At 37.0% G+C, this 27,276-nt stretch overlaps 1 protein-coding gene across 2 annotated transcripts; it reads right to left on the bottom strand.

The window, feature by feature from the left end:
• WDR88 (WD repeat domain 88) lies at positions 1 to 27,154 on the bottom strand. Of its 2 annotated transcripts, XR_014318345.1 has the most exons (17): positions 26,995 to 27,154; positions 26,271 to 26,381; positions 24,860 to 24,948; positions 22,990 to 23,053; positions 22,373 to 22,511; positions 21,874 to 22,003; positions 19,503 to 19,687; positions 18,248 to 18,330; positions 16,320 to 16,493; positions 15,894 to 15,962; positions 15,392 to 15,484; positions 14,013 to 14,232; positions 8,308 to 8,386; positions 4,575 to 4,657; positions 4,348 to 4,434; positions 961 to 1,093; positions 1 to 239 (listed from the first exon to the last, which is right to left on the bottom strand). XR_014318345.1 is itself a non-coding variant. In XM_082770072.1 (12 exons), the coding sequence occupies exons 1-12, from the start codon at positions 27,118 to 27,120 to the stop codon at positions 14,095 to 14,097; spliced, it is 1,401 nt and encodes a 466-aa protein (XP_082626198.1). In that variant the 5' UTR covers positions 27,121 to 27,154; the 3' UTR covers positions 13,659 to 14,094. The 2 variants fall into 2 exon arrangements, 1 of the variants encoding a protein (XP_082626198.1); XM_082770072.1 differs by lacking the exons at positions 1 to 239; positions 961 to 1,093; positions 4,348 to 4,434; positions 4,575 to 4,657; positions 8,308 to 8,386 and having other exon boundaries at positions 13,659 to 14,232.
• Positions 27,155 to 27,276: the final 122 nt, after the last annotated feature.

The raw sequence follows: 27,276 nt of genomic DNA, 5'->3' as shown, positions 1-27,276 counted from the left end.
AGTCAAGAGAAATGCAAGAAAAATTCTTGCCCTCATACTTTCCTTTTTCTGAAGGTAGAGTCAACCGAGATCCTCTTTCATATGCATCAACTCCATACACAGGATCAATGGTACGCCTCTGAGCTGACATTTGTTTATTTATCCTTGAGGGCAACAGTAGCATGGCTGCGCACTGCTGCCCAGAGATGTCATCCCTTCCCAGAATATTTATGAGGCTGTCAAAACATTCCAGTTATTCCCTTAATTGAGTGGAAGATGAAGGTGCCAGATAGAGAAGCCAACCAAATGAAGGAAAAGTAGAACAACAAAAAAAGGAAAAAAAAAAAAAAAGAAAAAAAAGAAAAATTTACAGTAGATCAATTTACAAAAATATCCACCAGTACCTAGAATAGTGAGCACATGAATGAGAATCTTACAAAATGTTGCCTACTTAGAATTATGCACAGGTAATTTTGCCTTTCCTAAATATATAATTCCTGTACAGAGTTATCAGTCTGGGAAATCTCAAAAGTAAACAGATGTTCCAAAGGAAAAGAGAAGGAAAAAAATAAAAGGAAATGCAAAAAGCAACAATAACACTGAAACAATTTATATATAAGGTTTCTCTATATTTATACTTTACATGCTTATGAATTCTCTTAAACAGAAAGCAGTCAAGCTGGTAGATGGAACCAGAAGAGTCACAAATGCTAAATTAAAAGTAGCTAACAGAAACATACTTTGATCTTAGTACAGATTTCAGAGTTCAGGGTAATGTAATATACATACCACAGAAATTCCCATGATACCCAGCTTGGCATATGCATTTATAGCTATCAGTGTTCAAACATCCTTTGTTATAGCCCTTTTTTCCCATGGCAACACATTCTTTGGTTTGCCAGTGTCTGGGGTGGTGCTGTGAAGATTAAACCAGTTTTAAAACTTATTTGACTAAAAGAATAAATACTTATTTATACTTACATTTGTATTTATTTTGTTGGAATCATTTGTAGACAGGTTGCAGTGATTTTTCAGTTACTAACTCAACCAACCAGTTGCTTTGGGTGTTCACTGTATACTAGCTTTTATGAATTTATCATCATCCAGAGATCATCTTGGAACAAATGAACAACAGTATTTTATGCTTCCATGCCTATGTTGTTGAGTTCTTAAAATATAGCAGCTTATATGTAATTTTCATGCAAGTTAGGAAAACCTATGCATTTTAAACTATTATCGTTACAGTAACTTGACAATTTTCAATAGTGAAAGCAATTACAATAATCGTTAATTTATCTTACTTATTCAATACTCTTCTGCTCTAGATATTAAAAAAACAGTACTAGTTATGTCCATAAAAATGGCATTGTACTAGGCTTAAAGAAACAGTTATCCAAAGAGATAATATTTAATGCCATTGTTTCATTAGGCAATATGACCTGGATCCACTTCCACAGCCAAAGGTGTAACAATCGCAAATTCAATTCTTCTCGTTCCACTTACTGCAGAGAACTTTGATACTGTGTGATTAGCTCATTTGTTCTCAATCCTGCTGTCACTGGACATTGTGGCAGAGCAGTGCCCATTGATTGTACCGATACGGAGGTATGAATCACAGAGGTTTCCTATTTCTCAAAAGTGAGGCACACTAGCAAAAATATTTAACTGTCAAGCAATTTTAAATATTTCATCCCATGTCTATAGATTTGCTGAAAGTACAGTAATCCCAGCTGGACATGATTACAATTACTCACTGCAGCCACATTTAGCTCAGCACAATTCTAGCTGTATTTGTGGGCAATTTACTTGATGCATTCCAGTACAGAAGGGCTCCTTAGGTTTTCTGCAAAGCTCTGTAATGTCCAGAGCTCAGGTGACAAAAAGGTAATGCAAAAAACATTAGCAAGACACAAATCCTGATGTGCAAGCATTCACAATTTTAATGCTGCTGCGAAGTAATTTAATTTCAGAAATATTTGTATTTACTGAATAAAGTATACTCTTTTCCTACAGAGGATTTTCACTCCAGAGATCATTAATGAACGTTCTTGCTGAAGTTCTTCACAGGGAAGAACAGATACAGAGCAAAGACCCGGATGAATTTCAGATTGTACAGTACCAGCTGGGGGCTCTGCAGCCAAATTAGCTCTGATCAGTGTCAGGCAGGCCTAAAGCCAGTGGTGCCAAGACAGCCCTAAATCTATTTTTAAGCTCTCCTGAGGGTCCCATGTTCAGAGTTGCTCAAATACAGAAACCAGCAGCAGCTGCATAATCAATTTATGTGAAATCATTTGGAAATTAGAGTCAGAGATTCAACAAGCTGGTATCAAAAGAAATTTCTAAGTCCTTCTCTTATTTGCCATCATATTAAACTGAATTTGGACCACTGCATCTAGCTATATTGTGAGTCTCACTAGCACCTTTACAAGAGATGTGCCAACTCAGAGCAGTTCTTGGCTCTAATCATTCCAAATTTGTCTTTACAGTCACTAATTCATTAATTCTCCTCTAATCTACCAGGTTATATTTCCACAGACCACAGTCAGACAGACTGCCAGAAGAAATGGCAATTGACCTCATGGATAACAGTATTAAAGGAGCACATCTATCCTTGCCATCTTAAAAAAAAAAAAATATTAAAAAAAAAAAAAAAAAAAAAAAAAAAAAACAGATTTTGGCCATGGCAACCAAGGGAATATACTCCTTTTGAGCTAGTGTTCTGAGTTGACTATTCCCCAAATGGTTTTCCTGTGTAGTCAAAAAATTGCATGACAGAGACCTGTGTACCTTTTCAGCTGCTTAGAGCCTTTGACTTCCTGAATTTCTATCAGTTTACACCTCAAGTTTTTTTCTTCTTGAGTATCTTTGAAGTATTATCAAGAAGTACTTACTTCTTGAGTATTCTTCTTCCATTCGATATGCAAACATTGCACACTGTAGTTTCACCTAATGCATTTGCTAGAAATATCTTGGCTAAATTTTCTCAGCCTAAAGAAAAGGATGTCATGTGATAATGGTAGCTGTACAGTCTGCACAATCCCAGCCTTCATCACACGTGTGCAGTTATTGTGATTAAGGACACACGATTCTTACACTTTAAAGGACATTCTATTAAGAAAGTAAAAAGAAAACTTCAGATAACAGTATACAAAAACCGAGTCTCGGTAGCTTTAAAGTTAAGGAAATAATAGTATGCTGCTCGACTAAGATAACGTGTATCTGTTATGTAAAGATAACCCAAATGACCATGAGAAGCACCACATAAAAGAGCATAACCCATATCAGAGGAGAAAAAATGATCATTTGTGTGATTAATTCTGTTCTGCATAAAAATGACATGCAAATTTAAATGTTAATTAAGGAAAAAAAGCACAACAAAAAGCGTAGTACTGAAAACAACAGCCACTTAGGGCTGGCCAAACAGAACTGACTTACCATGTTATTTGACAATTTCTATGTTACTGACAATAAATATTTATTCTAACAGAAAAGCACTATATAGAGTCATATAATTTGTCAAAAATAAGCACCAGAAGTTAACTGAACAGCTTCTATGAGACTTTATTTCCCAAATATTAATCAATAATTAGAGAAACTATTATTATGTCTGGACAATGGTATTTTAGTATATTCATTCAGAGAGAAACACCACATGAAATTATAGGTACAAACGGTCATATTTGCTATTGGCACAATTTCAACCATTACATTTTGCTACTACAGGAGAAAAATAGAGAACAATATTTTTACGAATATCGTATAGATATTAAAAGGAACATTTGTTTAAAAAATCATCCAGAAATGATACCTAATCGACATTTATGTCATTAAAAAAAAATGTATTCCAGTTAAGGATCTTAAAAACACTTCTGTTCAAATATTATCAAGAGATTTTTAGAAAGCTCTGTACTCAATAGTTTCCATTGACTACAATGAGAGCTCAGCACACACTTTGGCAGGAATCCTGTGAGGGCTAATTGTGTTTAGTCATATGTAAGTAAAGAATAATCACAAATACTACAGCAAATAAAGACAGACCTCGTTGTTTTGATGCCACTGCACAGTTAATAACAGGAAAAACTCTACCCACACAGCCTGGGTTGATTCATCTTTTCCTCCCTTCATTATGAATCAGATTCTTTATTATTTTTTTATTGAATGAAAACCTGACTACAGCACAGTCAGTGGGAGTTTTGCCATTGACGTCAGTGAGGTCAATTCTTGATTACCTCACCAACTAATATTAAAAATATCCTTTTATATTTAAACCTTAATCACAGCTCAAGTACAGTTGCTTGAAGGAAAGAAAAGACCTGTTGCAACAAGGAATCAAAGATGCTTCCCTGTTTCATATGCCTCAGGCATTACCTTTCAAATGACTTAAACCAGGGGTAAGATGTTGGCTCTTCTGTTGTTGCTGAATGCATTATGACTTCCACACTAGCCTTTCCAATGCTGTGAAACAGAAGTTCCCACAACCCCATTAGTAATACGTGTGAGCCCATGAAATGTTATGTCTCCAGGATAAGAAAGGCCATGTCTTAGAACAGGACTCACACAGATAAACCACAGCAAAGCCAGAGCAAAGCACTCACCTGCAGTGATTGCATTGCAGGTTTCACTGGTCTGTCCACAACATTTGCAACCTCATCTTCTTAATCATAATGATGCACAGAGACTGAGAAAGAACACAGGCATTAGCAAATACCCTATAATAAATTTCAACTTATTTGACTGAAAGACTCTGTGCCCTAAAAGGAGCGTTACATACAGGAGGTGTTAGCACTGTGGATTTTAGTTCATAGTTGTTAACAACACTTGCCCTTTGCTCCAGGTAATTCTTTTTAAGCTACTCCTCAAAGTGAACAACAAGGCTACATACATGTAATAGATTTAGACACTTTTTTACAGGCATGCAAAAAGCGTCCATCTTCAAAGCCCATATTCTTAATCACACTTTGGACATGGGTATCCAGTGAGGTGAGTACTGGTTTGAAACCTATGCAACCTATTCCTATGCAAAACGAGATATAAAAACTACCTTTTTTAATCCATGTTAGGTTATATCCCTTTGGAACAGAAATAGAAGGTTAAGCTGAAAATAAACTGAATTGCAATGGTTTCACAATCTAATAAAACAAATGTAAATTGCCAAAATAGCAATGTGCATTTAAAACATGAGAAGGAAGAGGCCAGGTTCCATGACAAATAAACCTTTCAATCATGGGCCAATTATAACTGATGAAATACCATTTTTCAGAACAGCCACATATGGCCAAAACTGCTTTATTCATCTCCTTGGTCCTACAGATCCCCAAGTTTTGTTGCTATAGATTGCAGCCTTTTGAATGAAAAAATTCCACTTTGCAGCAGTTGAGCACACCATTTAGATTTTTCTAGCTAACCCATCTCCCTGCTTGGAGAATCTTGATTTTCACTCTGAAGCACAATCAAGCTTTCAAAAATTTAAATATATTTTCTATTCATGTGTACATAATTACAAGCTGAATTACTGGAGAATGGAGCAACAGCACAGGTCCTCACTGGCAAGAATATAAATTGCTCAGTGCCTGCCTCTTACTTCTCTGCTACTGCCCTCTGTTGTGTTTTCTGACATTTAAGCAATACTCTGTGGAATATCTACCTGTAAAGTTCCAGGCCAGTTTTACCTCCACAAAGGTCTAAACTGTGAATATCACTGGCAGAACGAATACATGTGAGGAGCTGATCTGCAAAGTGGTGGGGGCAAGACACTCTCTTCTCAGTAAGACACTTCAATGTAATTACTTACTTTGTAAGAATAGGCAAAGGAAATCTTAGAGCAATCCTACAAGTAGCACATATCATTTCTGCAAATTACTTACAAACTAAGAAAACATCCATCCCAACATTTCTACACAGAAGCAGAGCAGTATTAGCAGAGAATGTCTTTGTTTTCTAATACACAGACTACAGTATCCCGAACGGTTTCCCCCGACCCCAAAGTTCAGAGATGATGTATTACACTCTGGCAAATCCTTTCATGACAGAAGCATCACATCACATTATAGAGGCATGACACAGCAACAGGACATACCTGTCAAAGCACGACACATTACAAAACAGTATGTCAGGGAATAGGAGAGGGCAGTCTTGCAAACTGAGGTTAACAGGCGATGTGGCTTCACTCAGTGTTTTCATCAAACATTTTCATCCAAATCTTTGTGAATAATGTGCAGGCAGCAATGCCAGCCCTTGCCAACGAATTGGAAAATATCTTCCCCTAAGCCTATAGTCACTGCTACAATAAACAGCCACTAAACATTTGACTGCCTCTAATATTTCCCTTCTTTAGGCAACTGTCCCTGTGATGAAGATGTCTCCAATATGCACATCTGCCTGCAGGAGTCCCTTCACTTCTTCCTTCCCACAAATACGGAGAAATGAAAAATTAAATTTGATCACATCTGTATGTGAGAGTTCAAGACCCCGAGCTGGAAATCACCAAAGGCTGGTAGAGTATTCTGGCAAAATATCACTGTATGTTTGCCCTGTGCATATGTCCTGCCTTAGACATGTGCTGCTGGCTGCAGCTATGGAGAGACACTAGGCTAGATGCACCTTTGGTCCGATTCAGTAAGGGTACATTTATTTTCTTGTGCTAAGTGATACTTAATATACTTAACTTCATTGAGTCAGTAGCACAGAATCACCATGACTGTGATAAACTCTGTGTACAATTTCACAGAAATTGTTATAAAAGTCTTGGGAAAATTATTGTTCACAACAGCACGGGAGCTAAAGATTTTCTGGAGCAATTCCTGCCACTTTGAGAATTCTTAAAAATATCAGACACTGACTTTATTTCATTATTTCACTTTCTTTTTTAAAATACAAGGGATAAGCTGTTGAGAAGTTCCTGTGTTCAGGTGTGTATTCTTTTATAGTAAGTACCTTGTCAAAATTTCACTATTTTTTTCTGAGCTACTACTAGAAAACAAGAAGAAACACTTTATTTTAGAATACACAAGCAATCGAATTCCTCATTTCTCTCTTCTTCATCTCAGTGAATTATCCACAACAGGTGTAAAACATCATTTTTTTTTTGACATAACATTCTCTCCCAAAGACATAGATAAAAAGACACTACATTTATTCATGCACAGTTATTTTTTAAGGCCTTTATAAAAAAGCTCTGCATTATGGTCATTTCTACTCCAGATGGAAAGTATTTTATTAGACTAGATGAAGGTAAGGCTTTACTTTCACCTCAGAACACATGAGAATGTCACATGAAAACTAGTAACAGGTTCAGGCCAGAGCAGCCAGAGCTCTAGTGTAGTTTGTGCTGGAGTCACCTGGCCACGTTCTTTTGGTACGTATTTTGCATGCTTTGCATTTAAACTGTACAAGAGTAAGGTGTCCCATAAACACCCATAGAATATATAAAAGCAACATATTTCATTGAGAATATCTGCCTTATTAGAGTCAGAATCTTTTTGCCAAGATTTAGACTGTGCTGTGCTACTTCCATAGGCCTGTTTACAGGCTGTGTGTCAACATCCAGAGTCTTGTGACTGTCCCTGTATTCACGGCTCAATAGATTTTGTCCTTAGTTACCAAGCTAGAAGATCAAGGTGAATCTGAGCAGCAAGTAAAGACACACAGTTCTTTTTAGGAACTGTTAGAGAAAATCATGGTTAAACCACTTAAGTGCAATGTCCACAGAGAGAATACAGTTACTGCTCTAAAACTTGTATCATTTACCCCATCCCAAATTTTCTAAGACAGGTGGCATTGCTCCTCCAGCTTAAAAAAAAAACAAAAAAAAAAAAACAAAAAAACAATATAATTGGTATTGGTAATTAAATTATTCTTTGGTTTCACCTTAATATGATTAGAGATTCATTATAGCTCTAAAAATACACACTGTGTGCTCTGTAATAGATGTCTTGCCCAGACACAATCTCTTTTCTGATTTTTATTTGGCCTTTTTCTTACCCTAATGTACACTTAAAAAGACCATAGCACAAGACACAAATCGCTAGCGTTGTTAATATCACATGAATTGTTCAGAGTCATATATGAGCTTCTATAATAACCTTTTACAGAGTTTATAATTTATCACACCTAATTTGCAAAGATCCCCTGTCTTTACCAAATGTTAATTTGCATCCTGTGACTTTAAACACATTTGTTTTGGGATTGCCATCAAAAAACAGTAATTTTTACAAATGATAAAAATTAAAAAAAAAATCTTCCAAATTTTAGTAAGTACTTATTATAAACTACCTATTACACTAAACTCTTCTCAGGCAATATCAGTCATATACTGATATAATTACATACCTGCAAGTCAAATGCAGCTTTGAACCCTGCCAGCACTGTTGAAAAGTCTCACCATCAGCATGACCAAACTGAGAGCTCACTGAGAAGAAAAACAAAAACATAGATTGAATAATATTGATTTTATCCAAAAGCTCAAAGTGTTTCATACAACATTAATTAACTCTCACAGCATCTTTGTGAGGTCAGTAATACCGTTATAATTTTGCAGATAGCAAAAGAGGTCAAAAGTTAAAATCACCGTGTCCAGAGCCAAGCAGCAGCTGAGGAGCCAAGAAGAGGTCTTTGATTTACAAGGCCAGGCTGACTGTGCTCTCTCTTGCTGGTTGGAAATTATGCAGATCATACTTGAGTATGCATGTATTTTCAAACATAAAATTGCAAATACCAGTAGAGTAAGGGTGAGGGGGGTCTATGAGCACCACTTGCTGTAATTTAGAGCAGTTGATGATGATTATATAGAGCTGCTTTACTTCACTGGTTATTGACAGGATGGTGTGACATTTGGGTGGGGAGAAGGAAGCTTATTCAGATCACACCATGAATAAAAATGCAAATACTTATGTGAAAACAGCTGCTACTACCTGCTACCTGGCAGAGCATGTAGAAACTTCAATGCAGTGTTAACACTGCTGAAGAATCTGTAATTACAGTTTTGTTTTAGATTTAAGTGGCCTTTATCTGGCCTATTCCACCACATGTACGTAAAAAAATAAAAAGACACTAAACATGCAAATTTAGCTTAAATGTTAGTGATTTCAAACTACCTCAGAAACCTATCGTGTGGAACTTTACATGATAAATAATATAGAACCTTTTAACACGACTAGTATTCTGACATTTTAATACATTTTTTTTAATCACATGCATTAAAACACTTTTCACAATCACAGTGATGAGTATTCTTGGGTTTCATGCTCCAACTCTCAAGATTTTATCTACATATAACCCATAACAGAACAACTAAGGCCCTTAATCCCACAGAAATGTTTGTATGGGAATAGTTTCACCGAGGTCAGTGGGCCTAACAGAATAGTCCAGCTGGCTATTCCTGCTAGGAAAACGAGTGAGATTGTTTACTGATCAGCCAAAATTGAAGCCAGTTTCAACAGGCCAAATACCACTTCTGTTTATGAACCAGAATGTCTCTGTGCGTCCTCTTTGAGAATGATCAAAAATGTAGCCTTTCTGGAGACAGGGAACTTTTGCATGCTCTACAGACAGCACTCACACTTCTTCCCTGCAAGCTTACATGACATACAAAAGGTAGCACACAGAATGGGAAGAAGTAAAGGCAGAAAGCAGATGGACTTGGACCTTTCCAGGCTGGGGTATTAGACTGAAGGTGTTCAAGGCCCTTGTGCAATGAAAAAGGCTGGTGGCAAATCTTGGGAGCAAACCGAACCCTGAGATACTGCTACTGTAACCAAAGCAAGCACATCCAAATCATTTTCACATTGTTTCTTGATTTTTTTTATGAATGTTATAACATAAATAAGAAATGTAACAAGCTGTCCAGCACAGCAGGCCATTCACAGATACCCTCTGGGCAGCCAGTGAAAGCCCAGTGCTCAGATGAAGGGATTTACTGAATACATATTTAAAATGTGAGTAAGAACCAAAACAAGCAACCTGTATGATGTATTTATATATCATTACATATGCGTAAAAAATATGCCATAATTCAATCAATTTGCTTAAATATTGGTTCCCTGTAAGTATGCAAATCATCCTCATAATACAAAAATGCAGAGTCCCTCTTACATCAGCCAGAAGAAACAGTTACATGCTTGGAGGAACAAAAATATCCACATGAGATTTTTATTTTCAAAATTGTTTCCTGCAGAATCCAAACAGACCCTGCTTGAGGAGCAGCAGATGACCTGGCTGACACTCAACATGGCTTGCTCTTCCCCAGTCTTCTTTGTAACACAAATCAATGAGTTACTGAAGAATGTGATGAAAACAGCCTTAATCTGCATACTCCTAATTGTTAAGAAACATTTTGAAATTTGCACTTATTATTTGCTTATACTTATCATGTATTGAATACCTCTGTTGCATTTTTACGGAAAACACTGCTCAAAGAAAGATTCCTGCAGACAGATGCTATAACTAGATGCTGATCCTGGACATTAGGCTCGGGTATTGCATTAGGGGCTAGGGAAAGCTCTTTTCCAGCCCCTGTGATTTGGCTGTAGATCTGCACCCTGACAACTTGACCCTCCAAACATGCCAGACTCCACTGACTCCCATCAGCTGCCGTGTGGGCCAAAAAATGCCTAAACACACAGCTGCAAGGCCGAGACTTGCTGTATTAATGGGTTTTAAGGCTTTTGACTTCAGATCTGAGGATGAATTCCCATTTGTTTACAGTCACATTTGGCATAAGTTCAGTAAACCTAATTCACAAGCCTAATGGGGGAGGATTTAGCCTTTGACTTCTAAAGATGTCCTGGAAAGCTCCGTCCCCCTCCTGCGTCACTAACGGCAGGGAAATGATCACAGTGCTCGTCATGACTGTCACTTGGAGAAGCCAGACTACGCAAACAAGGGTAGTGACAAAAGGGGTGACAAATGCCTCAGTGTTGGACATCTAGCCAACGTTCACACAAACTAGAGGAAAAAGAGAAAAAAGGGAAGAGAACCTGAGAGACTTCTGAAGATCTACAGACAGGAAGCAAAGACGTTTGAGAGAGAGGAATTTTCTTGGCTCTGCACGGTTAAAAAACTCGGGGAAAAAACAAATCCTCTGCTTTAAAACTGGAACTTTTTGTTCCTTGTTCCCTTTCCCCAGGCATGTCGGCAGCCGACCAACACACACATAGGCAGCTTCTGCTGGGCCTGCCGGGAGCGCGGCCACCACAGGCACTGAGGCCGGACAGCAGGAGCACGGCTGTGGTACAGCCATCGCCCTCCATCTAGGTACACCACACACACCGGACTCCACACGCACACAGCGCTTGCCGCCCACCAGCCGCCCGTCCCCGCCGCGCCCCGGGCGGCGCTAAAACAGCGGCCGCAGGCAAAAGGCGGGAACCGAGCCGCGCAAGCACCGCTGGGATTCGAACCCAGGATCTCCTGTTTACTAGACAGGCGCTTTAACCAACTAAGCCACGGCGCCGGGCGATAGGCTCCTGCTCCGCGCGGCCCCAATACAGCGGCCGGCGGCTCCTGGGCAGTGCCTCAGAGGCTGCTGAGGGGATCCCGCCGGGCCCCCGCCGCCCCCGGTCCGGCGAGGCGGCCAGCGCGGCCCCCGAGCTGCCCTCACAGGCCGGCAGGCTCGGGCAGGGGCTCGCCCCGCTGTCAGCCCCCGCAGAGGTCCGGCCTCACAGCGCGGCTCAAGGGGGCCGGGCAGTTCTGGTGTGGCAGCCGTGATCAGCGCAGAGACTGCCAGGCTTGGCTCTGTCACGCGGTTGTTTTTGGCACAAGGCACGTAGCGACTGTGAAGAAAGATACTTCGGCAAGGTTTAGGCTCGCGTTTAGGCTCCAGTCCTCATCCCAAACCCACTGTCTCAAGCACCCAGGGTTCACAACCGAGGATAGGAGGGAATAGTAGCCCTCACACTGCCATCACCTCTGTAACAACACAGAAATTAAACCACGATGTGCATGGGCACACACTGCTTAACTGCTGTAGGATTTGTGCCCGTAACAATAGTTCCTGACTGAACGCATGCGCGCACACACCTTTATGCAAGCTAAATAATTAGAGAAGAAAGTGATTTAGGCTGCAGTTTTCTATATAACAAATCTGAGTTCTTCACACAGAATTGACGCTGCCACCAGTAAAACGTCCTGCAGAGCCTCAGCCCTTGGCCTGTTACCTCTGCAGGGCAGCGAGGATGTGCCACAGCAGGAAGACTGATGGTATAAGCACGTCGCAATGAGGCACAAATGAACACGCAGCCTGGCCCACAACCAAAGGTTATCAGAGAAAGACACCTCATGAATAGATCTGATTACAGGCCTGGAGTATAATCAGAATCTGCAAAATGCAGAGATTGCCTCAGCAATTTAACAGTCACCTAAGGCATATTTAGAGCCAAATTATAGATGCTATTTTTCAAGTAATCACTACAGAATGACAGCCACACTTAGTTGGTCTAAAACAGCCTTCTCTCTTAACTTTGTCAACAGGTAAAAATCAGCCTGAATGAATTAGTCAAACTGCAGGGTACAAAACCCACAATAAATGCAGACAAAAAGTCACCCTGTGAATTATCGATAGCTATCACATTCTCCACAAAACCTACTCTGCATACAAACACAATCCTACTGCTGCAGGTGAGATCAGCTCAGGGCTGAAGCTGACTCACATGGCACCCAAGCAGGACACAAGTGATGGCAGTGGACAGGTAACAGCAACAAATAATAAAACTTACATTCTGGTTTAATTTAATTCAGTAAGAATTCTTTTTTCCTTGTTTTTCTAGCGTTGGGAAATAAAAAGAGGAATCATTTAAATTGCAACCTATTCATATTACTAATGCAAAATAAACCAAACCTCTATAGAGCAATTGTTTGTTTTTTTTCCTGTTTCAGTGGGGAAAAAAAAATAAGCATTGATTTTTTCCAGCTGAAAAGGGTAAAAAAAAAAAAAAAAAAAAAAAAAAAGAACACTTTCAATGTTAATATAACAACATTAATGACTAATCTTTTCTAACATACAGAAATTAGTTCAGTATTACTAACTACATTCAAGCCAAATTACTTCAGCTATAATACATGCATACTTCCTGTAATCTGTTAAAAAAAAAAATAACATCAGGGGCATGGACACAGCATTTTCTTTTAGCTGCTCTATCAACAAAAAGTATTATTTATTTTAGAAGTACAGTACAGAAAAGAATGTTAGAAATTAATGCATTTTTATCACCTCATGTTTATTCAAAGCCATAAAGCTATACAAAATGTATCCCAGAAGTATTTTCTTTTAACCTTGGATTCTGTGATTGTTGCTACACATTTCATATAATTTAAAAGAAGAAAAAATAATCTACCTACTCAAACGTGTTTTTATTCCACAGTTTAACTGTGTTCCAGGCTGCCACATGCCCAGTTCTATTCTCATTTCTGTTCCTTTAGGAAAGAAATGCTGAAAAGCTTGAAAATGCTATTCACGGGAACAAGGCTTCCAAACATTCTGAAACACTAAAACTTTTAGTAATTGACATTCTCACGCTCCTAAGAGTAGTAAAAATACTATGCTCCTTGGCGGATGGCACAAAACTAGCTTGTGCTGCATAAAGTCTGCCATGATGCAACCTACAACTTACTCTCATGGCTGAAAGTTCATTTGCAAAATTTTTTCTAAGAAGTATGGCAACAGGTTAAAAAAACATTGATGGTCTTCTTCATGGTTTTACTCACAAAACTTTCTGATATCCACTGAAAGCAACTGTGTGTGCCATAGTAAAGAAGAACAGTTTAACTAAAGAAAGGAAGGAAACATGTCATGATTTATACATTCACATGTATTCTTTACTAAGCTGAGACTGGAGTTATAGTATTAATTTACAATTGTTTAAAATTTACCAAAGGACAAGTAAGTAATTTTGTTTTCTACTACCACGCAACATAGATTTCAACTCCTGGGCAGTTGCATTCTTTACATGACAAGTCACAGCTTTCAATGGATTTGTACAGCAGTTTATTATTCTCCATACAAAATACCACAGTAGCGCAAGGTTAGAGGAAGCCCTTACCTTTGTATGTGCAGTACATAAAGATGTACAGACACTCCATTTATACTTAGATATGTTAACACCCAAAGACTGCTAGATGAATTTAAACATCAGGAGAGACAGAAGGTGGCAATGGCAAAATACGTGTCACTGGAGAAGACAGACGACAGAATACACACTTGGATATCATTTCAAAGTCACTACACTGCAGGCTTAAGAAAGGTTTTTCGCATTCTTCACACTGGTATAAATATGAAAACAATGGTATTTTAGTAAATTTTGCAATAGATGTGCATTATTTCAGTCATAAAAATACGTCTCCATATAGACACATATCTAGGCCTGATTTTTGAGATGCACTAGGTGCGCATAGCTGTCATAACTTTACACAAATAGTGCTGCTGAAAAAAACTTTGCTGACCACACATAGGAACAGAGTAAACTTCATGAGTATTAGAGCACATACAGCATTAATTCAAAATTTAATGCTTATGAAAATATTTATTTAAAAAGTTAATATTAAATTTTTCTAATTGTTTGATATACTTTAAATATTGCTAAAAATGAACCAAAAGTCCTGTTTAGTACCAATTTTAACTGTATTCTCAAAATTCCATCAATGGATATTTTTTAGGAGTGCACACATTTTCACTGCTGGTGCATTTATAAAACTTATGTAAAAGCTTAAAAAGCTGTACATTGCTTTTGAACCAATGATGTTCAACAGGAAAGCCTGGTTAAATATATATATATATATATATATATATATATATATAAATATAAAAATAATAAGTTTCTTTTTTCCATGCAATTTCACTTCATAATTATTGATAAGAAGAAAAATATACAAGAGAATTTGCAAATACACCATCAAAACCAGTTGTGGAACTATATAGAAAAGCACATCTCAACAGCATTAAGCTTGTTAATGTTCCACTTTCCTAACATTTATCTGCTTATAATTCATGTTTCAGAGGTCAGAACACATATAGTCTCTGTTTTAAAAAGCATCTAATTAGAATGCCTATAAGCTGATATATGTTCGGAACATTTTTATTACCTGCCCTGTCTTTTTAAGTTTGCAACTCTTATATAAGCAGGTAGTTACTCTGCAGAAGCATCAAGCATAGAAAAACAAAATATATTTATTTTTAGAGTTACACATAAATGTCTGTTTTCTAAAAATGAAAATGCACCTGTACATGCAAATTGGTGTCCTTACCACAATCAATTAAAGAACTACTACATTCCACTCCCCAAAAATGATTTGAAAATCTTCACACAGAGAAAAGAAGCACAATTTGTGTTTTCAGTCAGCAATTCTTACAGCTTTCCTCTAAAATTCAAATTATTTTTTTGAATAAATTATGAGGCGGCGTTAGAAAATAAAATGATAGAACCTGAGCGATTTTTGAGCCTTTTTCTTTTCTGCTTTCTATCACTGAAGGTATATGATCCATCTTCTCAATATTCCACAATCTCAAAGTAGAATCCTGAGAAACAGAAGCAATTGTTTTGATGTGTTTGTATATTGCCAAAGCAGTGACCTTCATCATTTTCAGGAAGATGAATTCTCATTTTATCAGATGAGCTCTCACCCTGAGAGTGCTGAACTATTTCACATTTAAGTATCACATCTTTGGAAACCTTAGCAATCTTAAAACTGCATGCACATTTTAAAATAATAACACATATCAATGTGTTATAAAAAATAAAAACATGTATCAAATTCTTAAGATTTTTTCTAATTACTTGAGGAAAATACTGCTTAGAACTTATAATTTTTATAAGCAACTTTACCAGTGTTAATTTTCATCAAACCAAAGCTGAAAACAAGGGATGAAATCTTCACATCCATTTATAAGTTGGCTCCTTAAACCACATCAGGAAATTAGCGATTACCTTTGAGGCTGAAAGAATCCATTTCTTGTTTTCACTAATTGCAACATCTGTCACCCAGTCACAATGACCCTACAGTAGAGCAAAAGTTAACTTTAAGACAAGTAAAAAAATACTTTTCTAATAATAAAAACAACAATCTGTACCATGTATTTATTTTTGAAATGCAGAGAGAAAGTTTTCGTCTACACTTCTCATGTCAAGTCAGGAAAAAACGTTGCTATGAAGCTCATGTTTTCCTACCTATACCTGAAAACAATGGCTGTTATAATCTCTGGAAAGCAGACCACCGGTTGTAGCAATCAGAAGCACTGCATCTACACAGTTAGCATGGGCTTAAGCTCTATTTAAGGACTTTTTTTTCCTACTTTTTTAAACAGATTACTAAAGAACTGTAAAGAGAGAGAGTTGATTCCTCATACTCATTACCTTAAAAAAGGGGAAGGGAGGAGGACTTGAGGCTGTTTTGCATGTGAAAGAGGAGGGAAGAGGTCTGGGAACAGGCAGCAGCTCTCCCCATTTCAAGGGAAGGAAACCGGTGCTGGAAGCAGGCCAAGTCAAGCAGCTGTATCGGATATCCTCGTTTTGACAACAGCAGCACTGCTGATTTGAGGTTAACAGCATTGAGTTGGCATAAGAATAGAGACAGGTTAAAATCTAAAATGATGTGTTTACTCCAGTGAAGGACGTTATTCAGACATGAATGGAATTAACAGATAAAATTCCTAGAGTTTAGGAAGGCATTGTGTCATTTTGATAGACTAATGCCACACCTAAGAGTTAACTTACAATAGAGGAACAAGTGTATATTTTTCAAGCACAAAGTAAAACATCCATCCATACATGTAAAATGTAAGTGCTATTTTACTGCAGAATCTTTAAAACATGTTTTTAAATTTAGTTATGAGCACAGAATATATTTATACCAAGGCACAGATACTAAACTGCAATTCTCCATAGTTACAAAGACATCAGCATTTAAACAGATGCCTTCTCATTTTATGGGAAACTGAGTTACTTACAGAGATTGCTGTGAACTGGGAATTTGCAGTAGTTGTACTAGGTAAAGCACCTATGCTGTGGCGAATGTGTGCTGTTACTGTTCAAAAGGTTTAATCACTACAGTTCTAACTCAGGAGGGTATGTAAGCTTACATTTAAGGTATCAGGTGAGGCACAAGCTTTTAAGATCTCCCATACAAAGATGTTATCTTGGATGCAAAGAGCAGTTGAAATTTATTTTTAAACTCAAAAGACTTTGAAGGAAAGCTGTCTTTTCTGAGATATGCCAGGTGGGTTTGTTCATGAGTGTTAACTCATTTAACTCATGTTAACATGAGACTTAACTAAGCCTCGAACAGTGTATGTAGTAAGTTAAAAAAAAAAAAAAAAGTCTGTTGAAATCAGATTTTCACAAGACAGGAAAGAGGCAAGGTTGCAAATCTGAACTCTGATGTTATTGCCTGACTTCTATGAAATTAACATTTGCAAAATGCGTACATAAGGTTAGGAACACTGTTAATCCTTTTCTTTGACTCATATGTGATAATTAATTGGAGTCTTGTGGATTGTTTCCACTAAAATAAGAAATGAATGAAAGGTAATATAATACAATATGATGTTTGCAAAAAATAAACTCATGATGGCACAAAAAAAGAAATGAAGGTAGGGTGCTCTTTTTTCATGCAGGTATTACTTATATCCTCAAATTTTGGGTAGTATTACCATAGATCTGGAAGAAAAGAGCAGTCCTAGCTCTAAGCAGGGATAGCTAAATACTGAATAGCTACCTCATTTACAGAATTGATCATCCTATAAAGGACCGTAACATGGCAGACCACGTCCAAGTCAATACAGGTAGTAATATAAAGTGCGTAACCTAGGGACTGAACTAAGCCTGACAACCGCAACATTAGTATTTACAGTTTTTGGAATGCTTCCCTTCTAATGTACTATTTTCTGTGAACATATGCAAGCATGTAAACATAAAGCCATAGACAGTATGGCATTTTACAATTAATATATGCACTATCCAGACTCCTGTTACTTGCTGGAAGAATCTCCTAAAACATAAGCACAACTCCATTCATATAATGATTAAATAAATTTGTTCTTAAAAATAAATAAATAAAGTAATAGCGTATTAATAACTGACTTGACAAAGGTAGTGTCTTTGTAGGTAATTGCGTAAAAATATATCGTTCTGGCAAATTAAATCACAGAAATCCACAATATATTCCTGCCTATATCTGGAAAGGATGGGCAAGGGTATCTGGTATCAAAATATACAATGCTTTTAAAAGAGCGACACATTTTAAACCTTCTCATTAAACTACTGATCAAGTAAGACCTCAGTACCTTTAAGCTTAGCTTTTTATAGCCTGCATCTGTTTCCCATATAGCTATAGTTTTGTCATATCCGCCAGACACAACAAGCGATGCTGAAATATAAAATCAGAATACTATATTATATCTTTGCTTTGTCACTACAGACTAATAGAAGAGACTCCGTCTAGCAGTGAGTCAGACTTTCTTAATAAAATTTAAATAATGAGCTATTAGTCATGCTTAAACAAGATATTAAAAGTTCCTTTTGGCTATTTGTTGCTAATGTTCTTGGTTTTGTAAATAGTAAAACAAATTTAGTAAACACACAAATGAGTGGAAATAGCACATGAAATTTTTATTGTCTTAGAAAATCAAGAAGATACTTTGTTTAAAAGTTTAAATATAGAGAATATTTTCAAAATTGTTTGGTCAACTCTGAGTAAAAACAAAATACTAAGGAGTTCAGCATGGAAAGCACGTTTTTAAATTCCACAATTCATAGGCCTATTTGCATTTGCATGTCTTCAAAACACAGGTATTTTTTCCCAATACACGGTTGCTATTTATTTATATGAGAAGTCTAGCTGAGAAGCCACTGTTTGGTTATGCCTGCAGATTGATCAGACGTCAGCAGTTCAGGAGTTATCTTTACCAAGTACTCAGACATGAAGTTGCAAAAGGAAACAGCCAATTAGATCACAATGTACAGAAACTGGTATTAGTCCACTGCAGTGAAAAGAAGAAAATCTGGAAATAGCAGTTTGCAATAACACAAATTTAATGTTTGTGGAGGTACTAACAATGGACTGTGATCTAGTGAAAGGAAGGGAACAAGTGCAGTAGGAAATTGCTCTCCACTACCTCCACTCAGATACAGGCATATGTTGTTTGCACTATGAAGTAACTTTAGGAGGTACTTCATTACACATCAGTACAGTATTCACTCAACATGGTGTTTACTAGCTAATATTAGGAGAATATCAGCAAGTGCTAAGTTAATCTTGTAGTGGTATTGTGCTTTTATTCCTTTACGGCCTTTTATTATACCTCTCGATGGGTACATCAATTAAGCAGTGTTCCAGTGCCTAAAGTCTATTTTCTGTCTTAACCACTACTTTCAACTTCAATTTACTCATTTACATAGACATTGTTTTCTCATAATTAAACATGTTATCTTGGAAATCGCAAACGACTTACATGATTAGAGTGGTCACTCGTGGTTCATCTGTTATGTGACATACATAGATACTGAGATACACCACGTACTGGTATGAAGACAACTCACCATCCTGGCTAAAAACGCAGGAACTAACAGAACCCTCATGTCCTTGGTTCAGGGAAAGAGGTTCACGACATCGGAATTCTCCTGTCTTTATATCCCATATTTTTAAGCTCTTGTCCCAGGATGCTGTGCACAAGTAACGACCATCAGAGGTAAAGCAGCAATCTGAGATAGCATTGCTGTGTCCCCTGAAATACAGATAAAAATATCAGAACAGTGAGGTTTTGTAACCATTACAAACCATTATAAAGTGAATTTTAATTATATGAATAGTTTTGTAAAGTTTCCAGAGCTGCTTACAATCCCACAGCCAGCATGCATTTAAATCCCTTATTTGATTAAGTCATTTCACAGGCTCGAACCCTGTTTGTTCAGCACCAAATGATCAGTTTTGTTGTTGTTGCTGAACACAGATTAACAGAAAACTGTTTAGCAATTACAACACAAATACACTTTATTAAAAGCAAGTTACCAAAAAAGCCACTCATTACTCATTAAAAAAATACAGCATGCAACAAACTCTGCATGTAAATTTACACTCAAATACTCATAGGAAAAGGATGAATCAATTCTATATTGAAATCTAATTTTGGAAGCAGTGATACCCATAGGAAAAGAAGTCTGGAAGTTCCAGAACTGGATGAGAATTCTAGGGCTTTCTGAAATCTACAGTGGGGACAGGATTATGAGCATCTTTTACAGGAAACAGTGCTGTTGTCATTTTGATTTAAAATAAATATTATTACAAAGTTCCATATTGAATTTCCCATCCAAAGTAATTCCTAATCTCTCAAAAGACGATTTTATTACTGTTTAATGGCACTTTGTTTATTGTTTTTATAATTCAAAGCTAAATTAGTTGAGTTTATTTAAAGACTGATAATTTTAACAGCTGATTTGATATCTGTTGTTGCATGCTTTCTTCATAAAACGATAATACCTTATATTGACATCATTTTTTGATATAATACTAATTTCAGTGAGAGATATAAGGGTTTAGCATGGGAAGGCTCAGGAGCTCATATTAAGCATAATTGCTGGTACTGGGCATGACATTCTCCAAAAGTAAATAGGGACAAATAATCTGGAAAAGCAGTATCAAAACTCAGAGAATGGCTATAATTCATTCACTGTGAAAATGTAAGTATATATTGATAGGGTCCACAGCATCTGTTTTGAATTCAGTCCTATTTCATACTTCCATTAACAATGTAGATAATGAGATAAAGAGATATGGAAGGAAGCCAAGGGCCTGCAATTAGAGGAGAAAATACTAAAATTCAAAGTGACCTTCACAAATTGAAGAAATGATGGGGAAAATAAAGGGTTATAATGGTCTGTATAGGAAACAATGCTGTAGTCACTGCAATTTGTGAGAGTGTTACAGTGTTTTAATCCATTATCTAGTCTAAGGACTTGTCTGACCATGTCAGTTTGGTCAAGTCTGGCATTTAGAGTAACATACAAATAATGAACTGCACAGATAAAGGGTGGGAACAATAGCCTCTATATTACAGTTCTGCAAAAATGATGTGGCAAATATTGACTCGTCTTCATCATCATGTTTTCAAAAAGCAACAGTAAATCACATCCAATATGTATGAGGAACAGAGGTATACTCTATGAACAGTAATACTTTTTCTCTTCTAGTTAGAAGGAATACTGTTCGCATTATTCAAAAAAATGTGGGCCCACTGGAAAGATATCTGAGATGAACAGCAAAAACAATTAGAAAACTAGGAAAGAAAAATATTAAATGAACAAGGATGGTTCTGTCGTCTGAAAACATGAGTCGGTAGATATAACAAAAGTTCTTGTACATGTATTCAGAAAACAAGGGAATAATCTGTTCTCCATGTCTGAAGTGGTTCTAAAAAGAAGCATGGGAGTTTAAGCTGCAGCCAAAATAATCCAATTTAGGAAAATTCTCTGTATTAGTTTTGCTTCACTCCGTTTTTTAAAGACTTCATTAGTCAACAATTATATATATTTCCTAATTAGTAGAAATCACAACCAGAAGTTTATACTTTGCATTGTATTGCATATGCTTATTCCACTATATGTACTTGAGAACATAGAAGCACTAAAATATAGCACTAGAAATGCTTGTAGACATCAGAATACAATTATTTTTGTTCAATTATTTACATCAGGAAGCTGGAATGGTACGTTTTATTCATGATTTCCATGTCAAATGATATTTTCTATGTCATTTGCTTATTTGCTTTAGTTCAAGAATTACTGTTCATTTTCTCTATACTTAATATTTTTACTTAAATTTACTTAAAAAAAATATTGTTAAAATAAATCTCACTGATAATTGTCAAAGATGCAAATAATACCATACATAATTAATAACAGTATTGTTTCTTACTCATTAATGGTAATTGAGGTGGATCGAGTTGTCATATCCCATAGCTTTATGGTCTTATCGTATGATACTGAAGTCACCCGTTGATTATCAGGATCAAAACAGCATCTTGTGATCGTACTTCTGTGATGACCTATGCAAAGACACCCAGTGGGACGATTACTTCTAAGGACTGCATGTAGCATTAGGAGCTGATTCTGGAGTGGTACAGTCCCTGTGACCAGCAGTCCTGAATGGAAGCCTCATGGGACTGAGCTCTTACTAGTTAAATTACCTCCAAAGGGAAATTATGCTTCAAAAAAAAATAATCACTGTTAGTCTAATTTTGGCCCTATTATCTCATATTATAAATCTACTGTGAAAAATAGTGGGCTTATTATCTTGCAGATAAGTTTATTTTGCCCTTCTCACGCAAGGGTATTTGAACTGAGCTAATTATTTTTTCTTGTAAGAAATAGAAAAAAGTCATGCATAAACAAGATGTAAAAGCATTAAGTCTTACCTTGGACATGTGCTACCAGTGTTGCACTTACTGCGTCAAAAACAAATATGGCATTACCTTTGTCTGAGCCAGATACCACATATTTACCATCACAAGAAATATTGCATGAAGTTACAATGCCTTCATGTTCCATTGTCCACTGAAGAGAAAATAAAAGGTTTTAGAATTATGCTGGAAGGTTAGAGATAAAACTGTTTAACGGCAGATAATCAGTAAGTAGGCTTGGAAAGAAGGGCTTTGATATTACTTTATTTTGGTGAAAAGTGATCGAAGCATTTATATCCAATTTTTACATTAGTAATTAACTTAAAATTAGATATGTATACCCTGTTCAAATCCTAAAAGTTGATTTAATCAATCTTAAACATATCTTCTGAGACAGGTTATTATCATTATACTCATTTTTATCTGCAATAACTGAGACATGTTCAATGAATTAATCAGTGTCAAAACTAGGACTAAAAATCAAGCCTATCTACCCTACCCTAACCATACTGTATTGTGCTAACAAATGTTTATTTTTTATTTACCAAAAAAAAAAAAAAAAAAAACAAAAAAAACTATAGCCAAATTATACAGTTATCTCTTCTGCAGGATGTATTCAAAAGGATACCTACAAGCATTTTCCCCGTTTCCATATCCCAAGCCTTAACAGTGTTATCATAGGATGATGTCACCACTCTAAAAATGACAATGAAAACAGCACTCAATGTTTTCATTTAAAGGAAGTTATTTAGAAATAAATGACAACATTTAATTCTGATAATGATTTAACATACATTCACTAGCTTAAAATAAGTTTTTAACACAGCAGCAAAAATTATTGCATACATTAGTGTTCACTTTTTAAAAGAATTATTTATACTTCAGATAGAAACTGATAATAATACTATCTATGCAATTTTCAGTGCAAGCAGTCAACTCAATTTCATTTAATGCATTACAAGATATTTAATTATTTCTAACTTTAGAAAAAAAAATAAAGCCATTATGATGTCTTTCTTTAATGAATGTGAGGTGCTCTTGTCCCTAGATAGTTGGGGCTTTTTTTGGATTTTCAGTAGTTATGTTGCTGGGTAACCCTCTACCAAAGACACTGCTTTGCACAAACACAAAGCCACATTATACAACAAAGCTATTCAATGAAGTTTACTGAAAGAGACAGATTTCCATGAAATGGGAGGTCAAGAATTTTTCCCTCACACAGTTTTATTAGAAAGATGTCCAAATACCTGAAATAACCTTTATAATTAATTTCATTAGATAGGACAAATTTTTTGAGTACCATTGTGGCATTTTAAGTCAACGTCACTTCTATATATTTCACCCAAGAAACTTTACATTCTCACAACTAAAAACACAATTATGTTAGTAAGCCTATTTTTTTCAATATGTGCATTTTTCCTGCAATCTGCACAAACTCTGCTCCTAAATGGAAATGCTTAACACAAAAGACCACATGAAGGTTACGAATGGGTAGCATTTTCAACTGGAAGGTGGTTTCCGAGACAATGGTATTTCACTTGCTGTTTAGCAGTATTCAAGGATGTAGACAATGGCAACAGGCAGTGTAGCACTTACACTGTTCAGTGATCAAAAAGATGATTAGTCAACGCTCTAACCTGATAAAAATTGATATAAAGTACAACTTAATGATAAAATATGCCAGAAATAGTACCCCTGGAGGCAATGCATAACCTATTTAACCAAGTATTAATATATGTTGCAGTTGTCTTAATTATTATGCCCGTAGATTGACACTGGATATGATGCATTTCTTCTGGAATTAACTTGACAGGCTTAATGGAAAGCTCATAGATTATTAATAAACAATACACATAGAAAATACCTTTTATGACCATATAATACTCACCGACAGATGAACCCCTGATCCTTGGCTAGTTCAATGCTGTTCTTTTATACAAATAATACATGTTTACGTACCCCTTTCAGAACATATGGCATAGACTTCCAGCTCCATATAACTCAAAACCAGTATTAGATAAGTTTTTTGCCCTAAAAGAAGTCACGATCTATCGGACTTTTCCACCATACATTTAAGACACTGAAAGATTCCCATTTACTCCAGTGGACACCAAAGGAAAACAAAAGATTTCAGAGCTCCTGTACAAATTGTAGGTGAGATCAAGGTGAGATTTACGGCAGTTTGAGTGGATGAAGGAGTCTGGCAGTAAACTGACTGCTACTAGAGTCCGGGCAGCATAAGGCAAAGTGCAAGGATAGAGAACTAGGAGGAATATATGAAGGAAGAGAGATGTAAGACAAAGTGGTAATGGAGCAGAAAATTAAGCAAAAAAAGTTTGACTTGGATGTAATAAAAATTATGAAAACATAGGAAGGATTGAAAAAATAACTGATTTGTTTTACATCTTGTATAAAGTGTTTCCACGTGCAGTGAAATCTAACCTTGAAAACCACACAAATTGTCACGCTATATTTGTATAAATTGTGATAGCAAATAGTCACCTTCTGTCATCAGGACTCAAGTTGCACTCAGAAATTGGGGCTGTGTGCTCTTCTTCAAAAACTTGAATAGGAAAACCTTTGACAACATCCTTGAATAAATACGAAGTAGTTTGATTAGAAAGTGCTTGCTAAGATTAAGATTATGAAAAAATACAAAGCACCACAAAAAAAAAAAAAAGCTTATGAAATAAGCAAGGATAGTCTTACTTGTATCGTCTAATCTGAAAATACAAATGATAATTTATTCTTGCAATATGTTTCCCAAAAGTCAGTCATGAGTATCATTGTGTTCAGCCACTGACAGTCATTCTCATCAGTACTGGCACACCAAGCATTGTCTTGCATTTCACCACTCTGCCTGTATCTATTTGTTTCTTCATCAGCCTTGTCAAGGTGTTGGTGTCAAGACTGTCTTTTTGTTCTGTTTGTACTGAACCAACCAGAAATCCCTTGCTGAACTACCACAATACAAAGAAAGGATTAGACTGCAAAGATTACAGAAACAATGAAAAGTTAGCTGAAGTAATGATGAATATTGTCTCAAACCCTAACAGCAGTTTCGTCTGCTCCTACTGATAACTCCAGCTCTGGTTAAAATCCTATGATCGGCCTGGCTTCCTCCACCTCAAATCATTCCCCTCCCTTCACATATGGCATCTTCCTAGGTCAACTATATTTCTCTAAAGAAATCTGTCTCTCTCACACCAACAGTAAGAATTACCTACTTATCAACTTTATTCTTTGCTTTTTTTTTTTTTTTTTTTTTTTACCTTCCTTGTTCACAAGAAAGTTGATGTGTGATTTATTTACTTATTTATTTGTAATGAAGGCCCACTTCATTGTCCTCCATCTTAAAAACAAATAAAAAACCTTGTGTTCAGTCTTCCAGTTGAATGTACTGGGAAAATATTCAAAAATCGTTCATTTTGAACACTTCCTTATGCAGTGGTGGTGATGTTCAAACACATAAAAACTGGTTTTATTTCCTGTAACTCTCTTAACTCTTTTCCTACTTGCCTAACTGCCACTTTAGAACGTCCTTAAGGCATTCACTAAATTTCTCTACCATAGCCATGGTGACAGCTCAGAGATCTACCTTTCTACTTACAGCCCTGTTCCTTCTGTCCATGTAAAAATCTCAGACTCAGACCACAGGCAAATAATAAACTCCCTTCATTGCATATGTGTTGTTACATTCATCTTCAATATGTGAATTAAATTTGGCAATTCTGACTACCCCTCTCTTTCTTAAATATGAACTGTCAAGTCTAAGAGCTAGAGCTGCTTCCTTACAGGGACTTTCACTTGAAGGAGCTATTTCACCTATCAGTAGTAATACCATTTTTCAGAATTACGAAAACTGAACATGTGTTCTGTTTTTTAATTTGTCATTTTTGCATTCATAACATACCCAGAGCTTCACTGTTCTGTCATAAGAGCATGAAAGTATTTTTGTGTCTTCAGAGCAAAAATGGCAGGAGCTCACAGTATCGCTGTGTCCTCTTAGAATTTTGAATTGTATCTGTAAACGAATAGAGCAAAGTTTAGGAATACTTTTCTTTGAAATCATTTTTGACAGCTTCCTCCACAAGAGGGCGCATGAAAACAACGACAGGAGCAGAATTTTTAGGCTCTACTTGAGTGAGGAGTTCGCATCCTTGTCCTGGCACTGGGCAGCAGCTGCTTTCACAATCACCTGGTTGAAAAGAAAGGTTGCTGGATTTGATTGTTCTGGAGGGAAAGAAGCTGGTTTTGGTGGTGCTGGTTTATTTTCCCCAATTCCTCTCTCATGCAAAGCGAGATTTATTTTTAAAACTTGTTAAGTCTCTCTCAAGTCTTTCAAAACCCCTGAAGTGTTTCGTTGATCTTGGCCCACCAAGCGGCAGGACTAAATGTCTCAGGCTGCGCTGTTTAGCCAAAATCACTAAAAATGTCACGTAAGACATATTTTGAAAAGGCTTTTCTTCAGTCGCTTGAGACTACAATTGTCTGGCACGTGTCTGCATGCGCTAAACCATCCCCAAACCACCTGCCCTAAGGGTTAACCACTCGCGAAGCAGCGCGGAGCTCCCCAGCCCTCAGTTTATAGGATCCCCGGCTATCCGGGGTCGCGGAATCTGCCTGCCCCGACCCACCTGCGCCGCAGACTCCTGGTCGCCCCAGCGCCCCTCGGCCGGGGTCGGCTCCGGCTCCGGCTCGGGCTCGGGCTCGGGCTCGGGCCCCAGGGCCAAGGGGTCCCCGCGGCTGCCCCCCGCCGCCATGAGGCCCCGCGCGCCGCCTCAGCGGCCCCGTGAGGGGAGCCCGCGCCCAGGCCCGGCCCCGCGGCCGCCTCCGCGCGTCAGTCACCGAGCCTTTTCTCGCGTGTTTCCTTCCTTCCTGAGGTGTTCTTTTCGACTTTACTTTTAAAACTACACGGG

Source organism: Aythya marila, assembly GCF_965140915.1.
Source record: "Aythya marila genome assembly, chromosome: 12".
Classification (NCBI taxonomy): Eukaryota; Metazoa; Chordata; class Aves; order Anseriformes; family Anatidae; genus Aythya; species Aythya marila.
The sequence above is the reverse complement of the archived record's forward strand: the minus strand, read 5'-3'. Positions and strand labels throughout refer to the sequence as shown.

Excerpts from the sequence above, each read along its gene's own strand:
- WDR88 (XM_082770072.1), bottom strand. The coding sequence starts at position 27,120 with ATGGCGGCGGGGGGCAGCCGCGGGGACCCCTTGGCCCTGGGGCCCGAG. Across the intron at positions 22,004-22,372 it reads ACTGGTAGCACATGTCCAAG|GTCATCACAGAAGTACGATC; the intron begins GTAAGACTTAAT and ends GTCTTTGCATAG. Across the intron at positions 15,963-16,319 it reads CTCCCTTCCCCTTTTTTAAG|GGTCATTGTGACTGGGTGAC; the intron begins GTAATGAGTATG and ends GCTCTACTGTAG.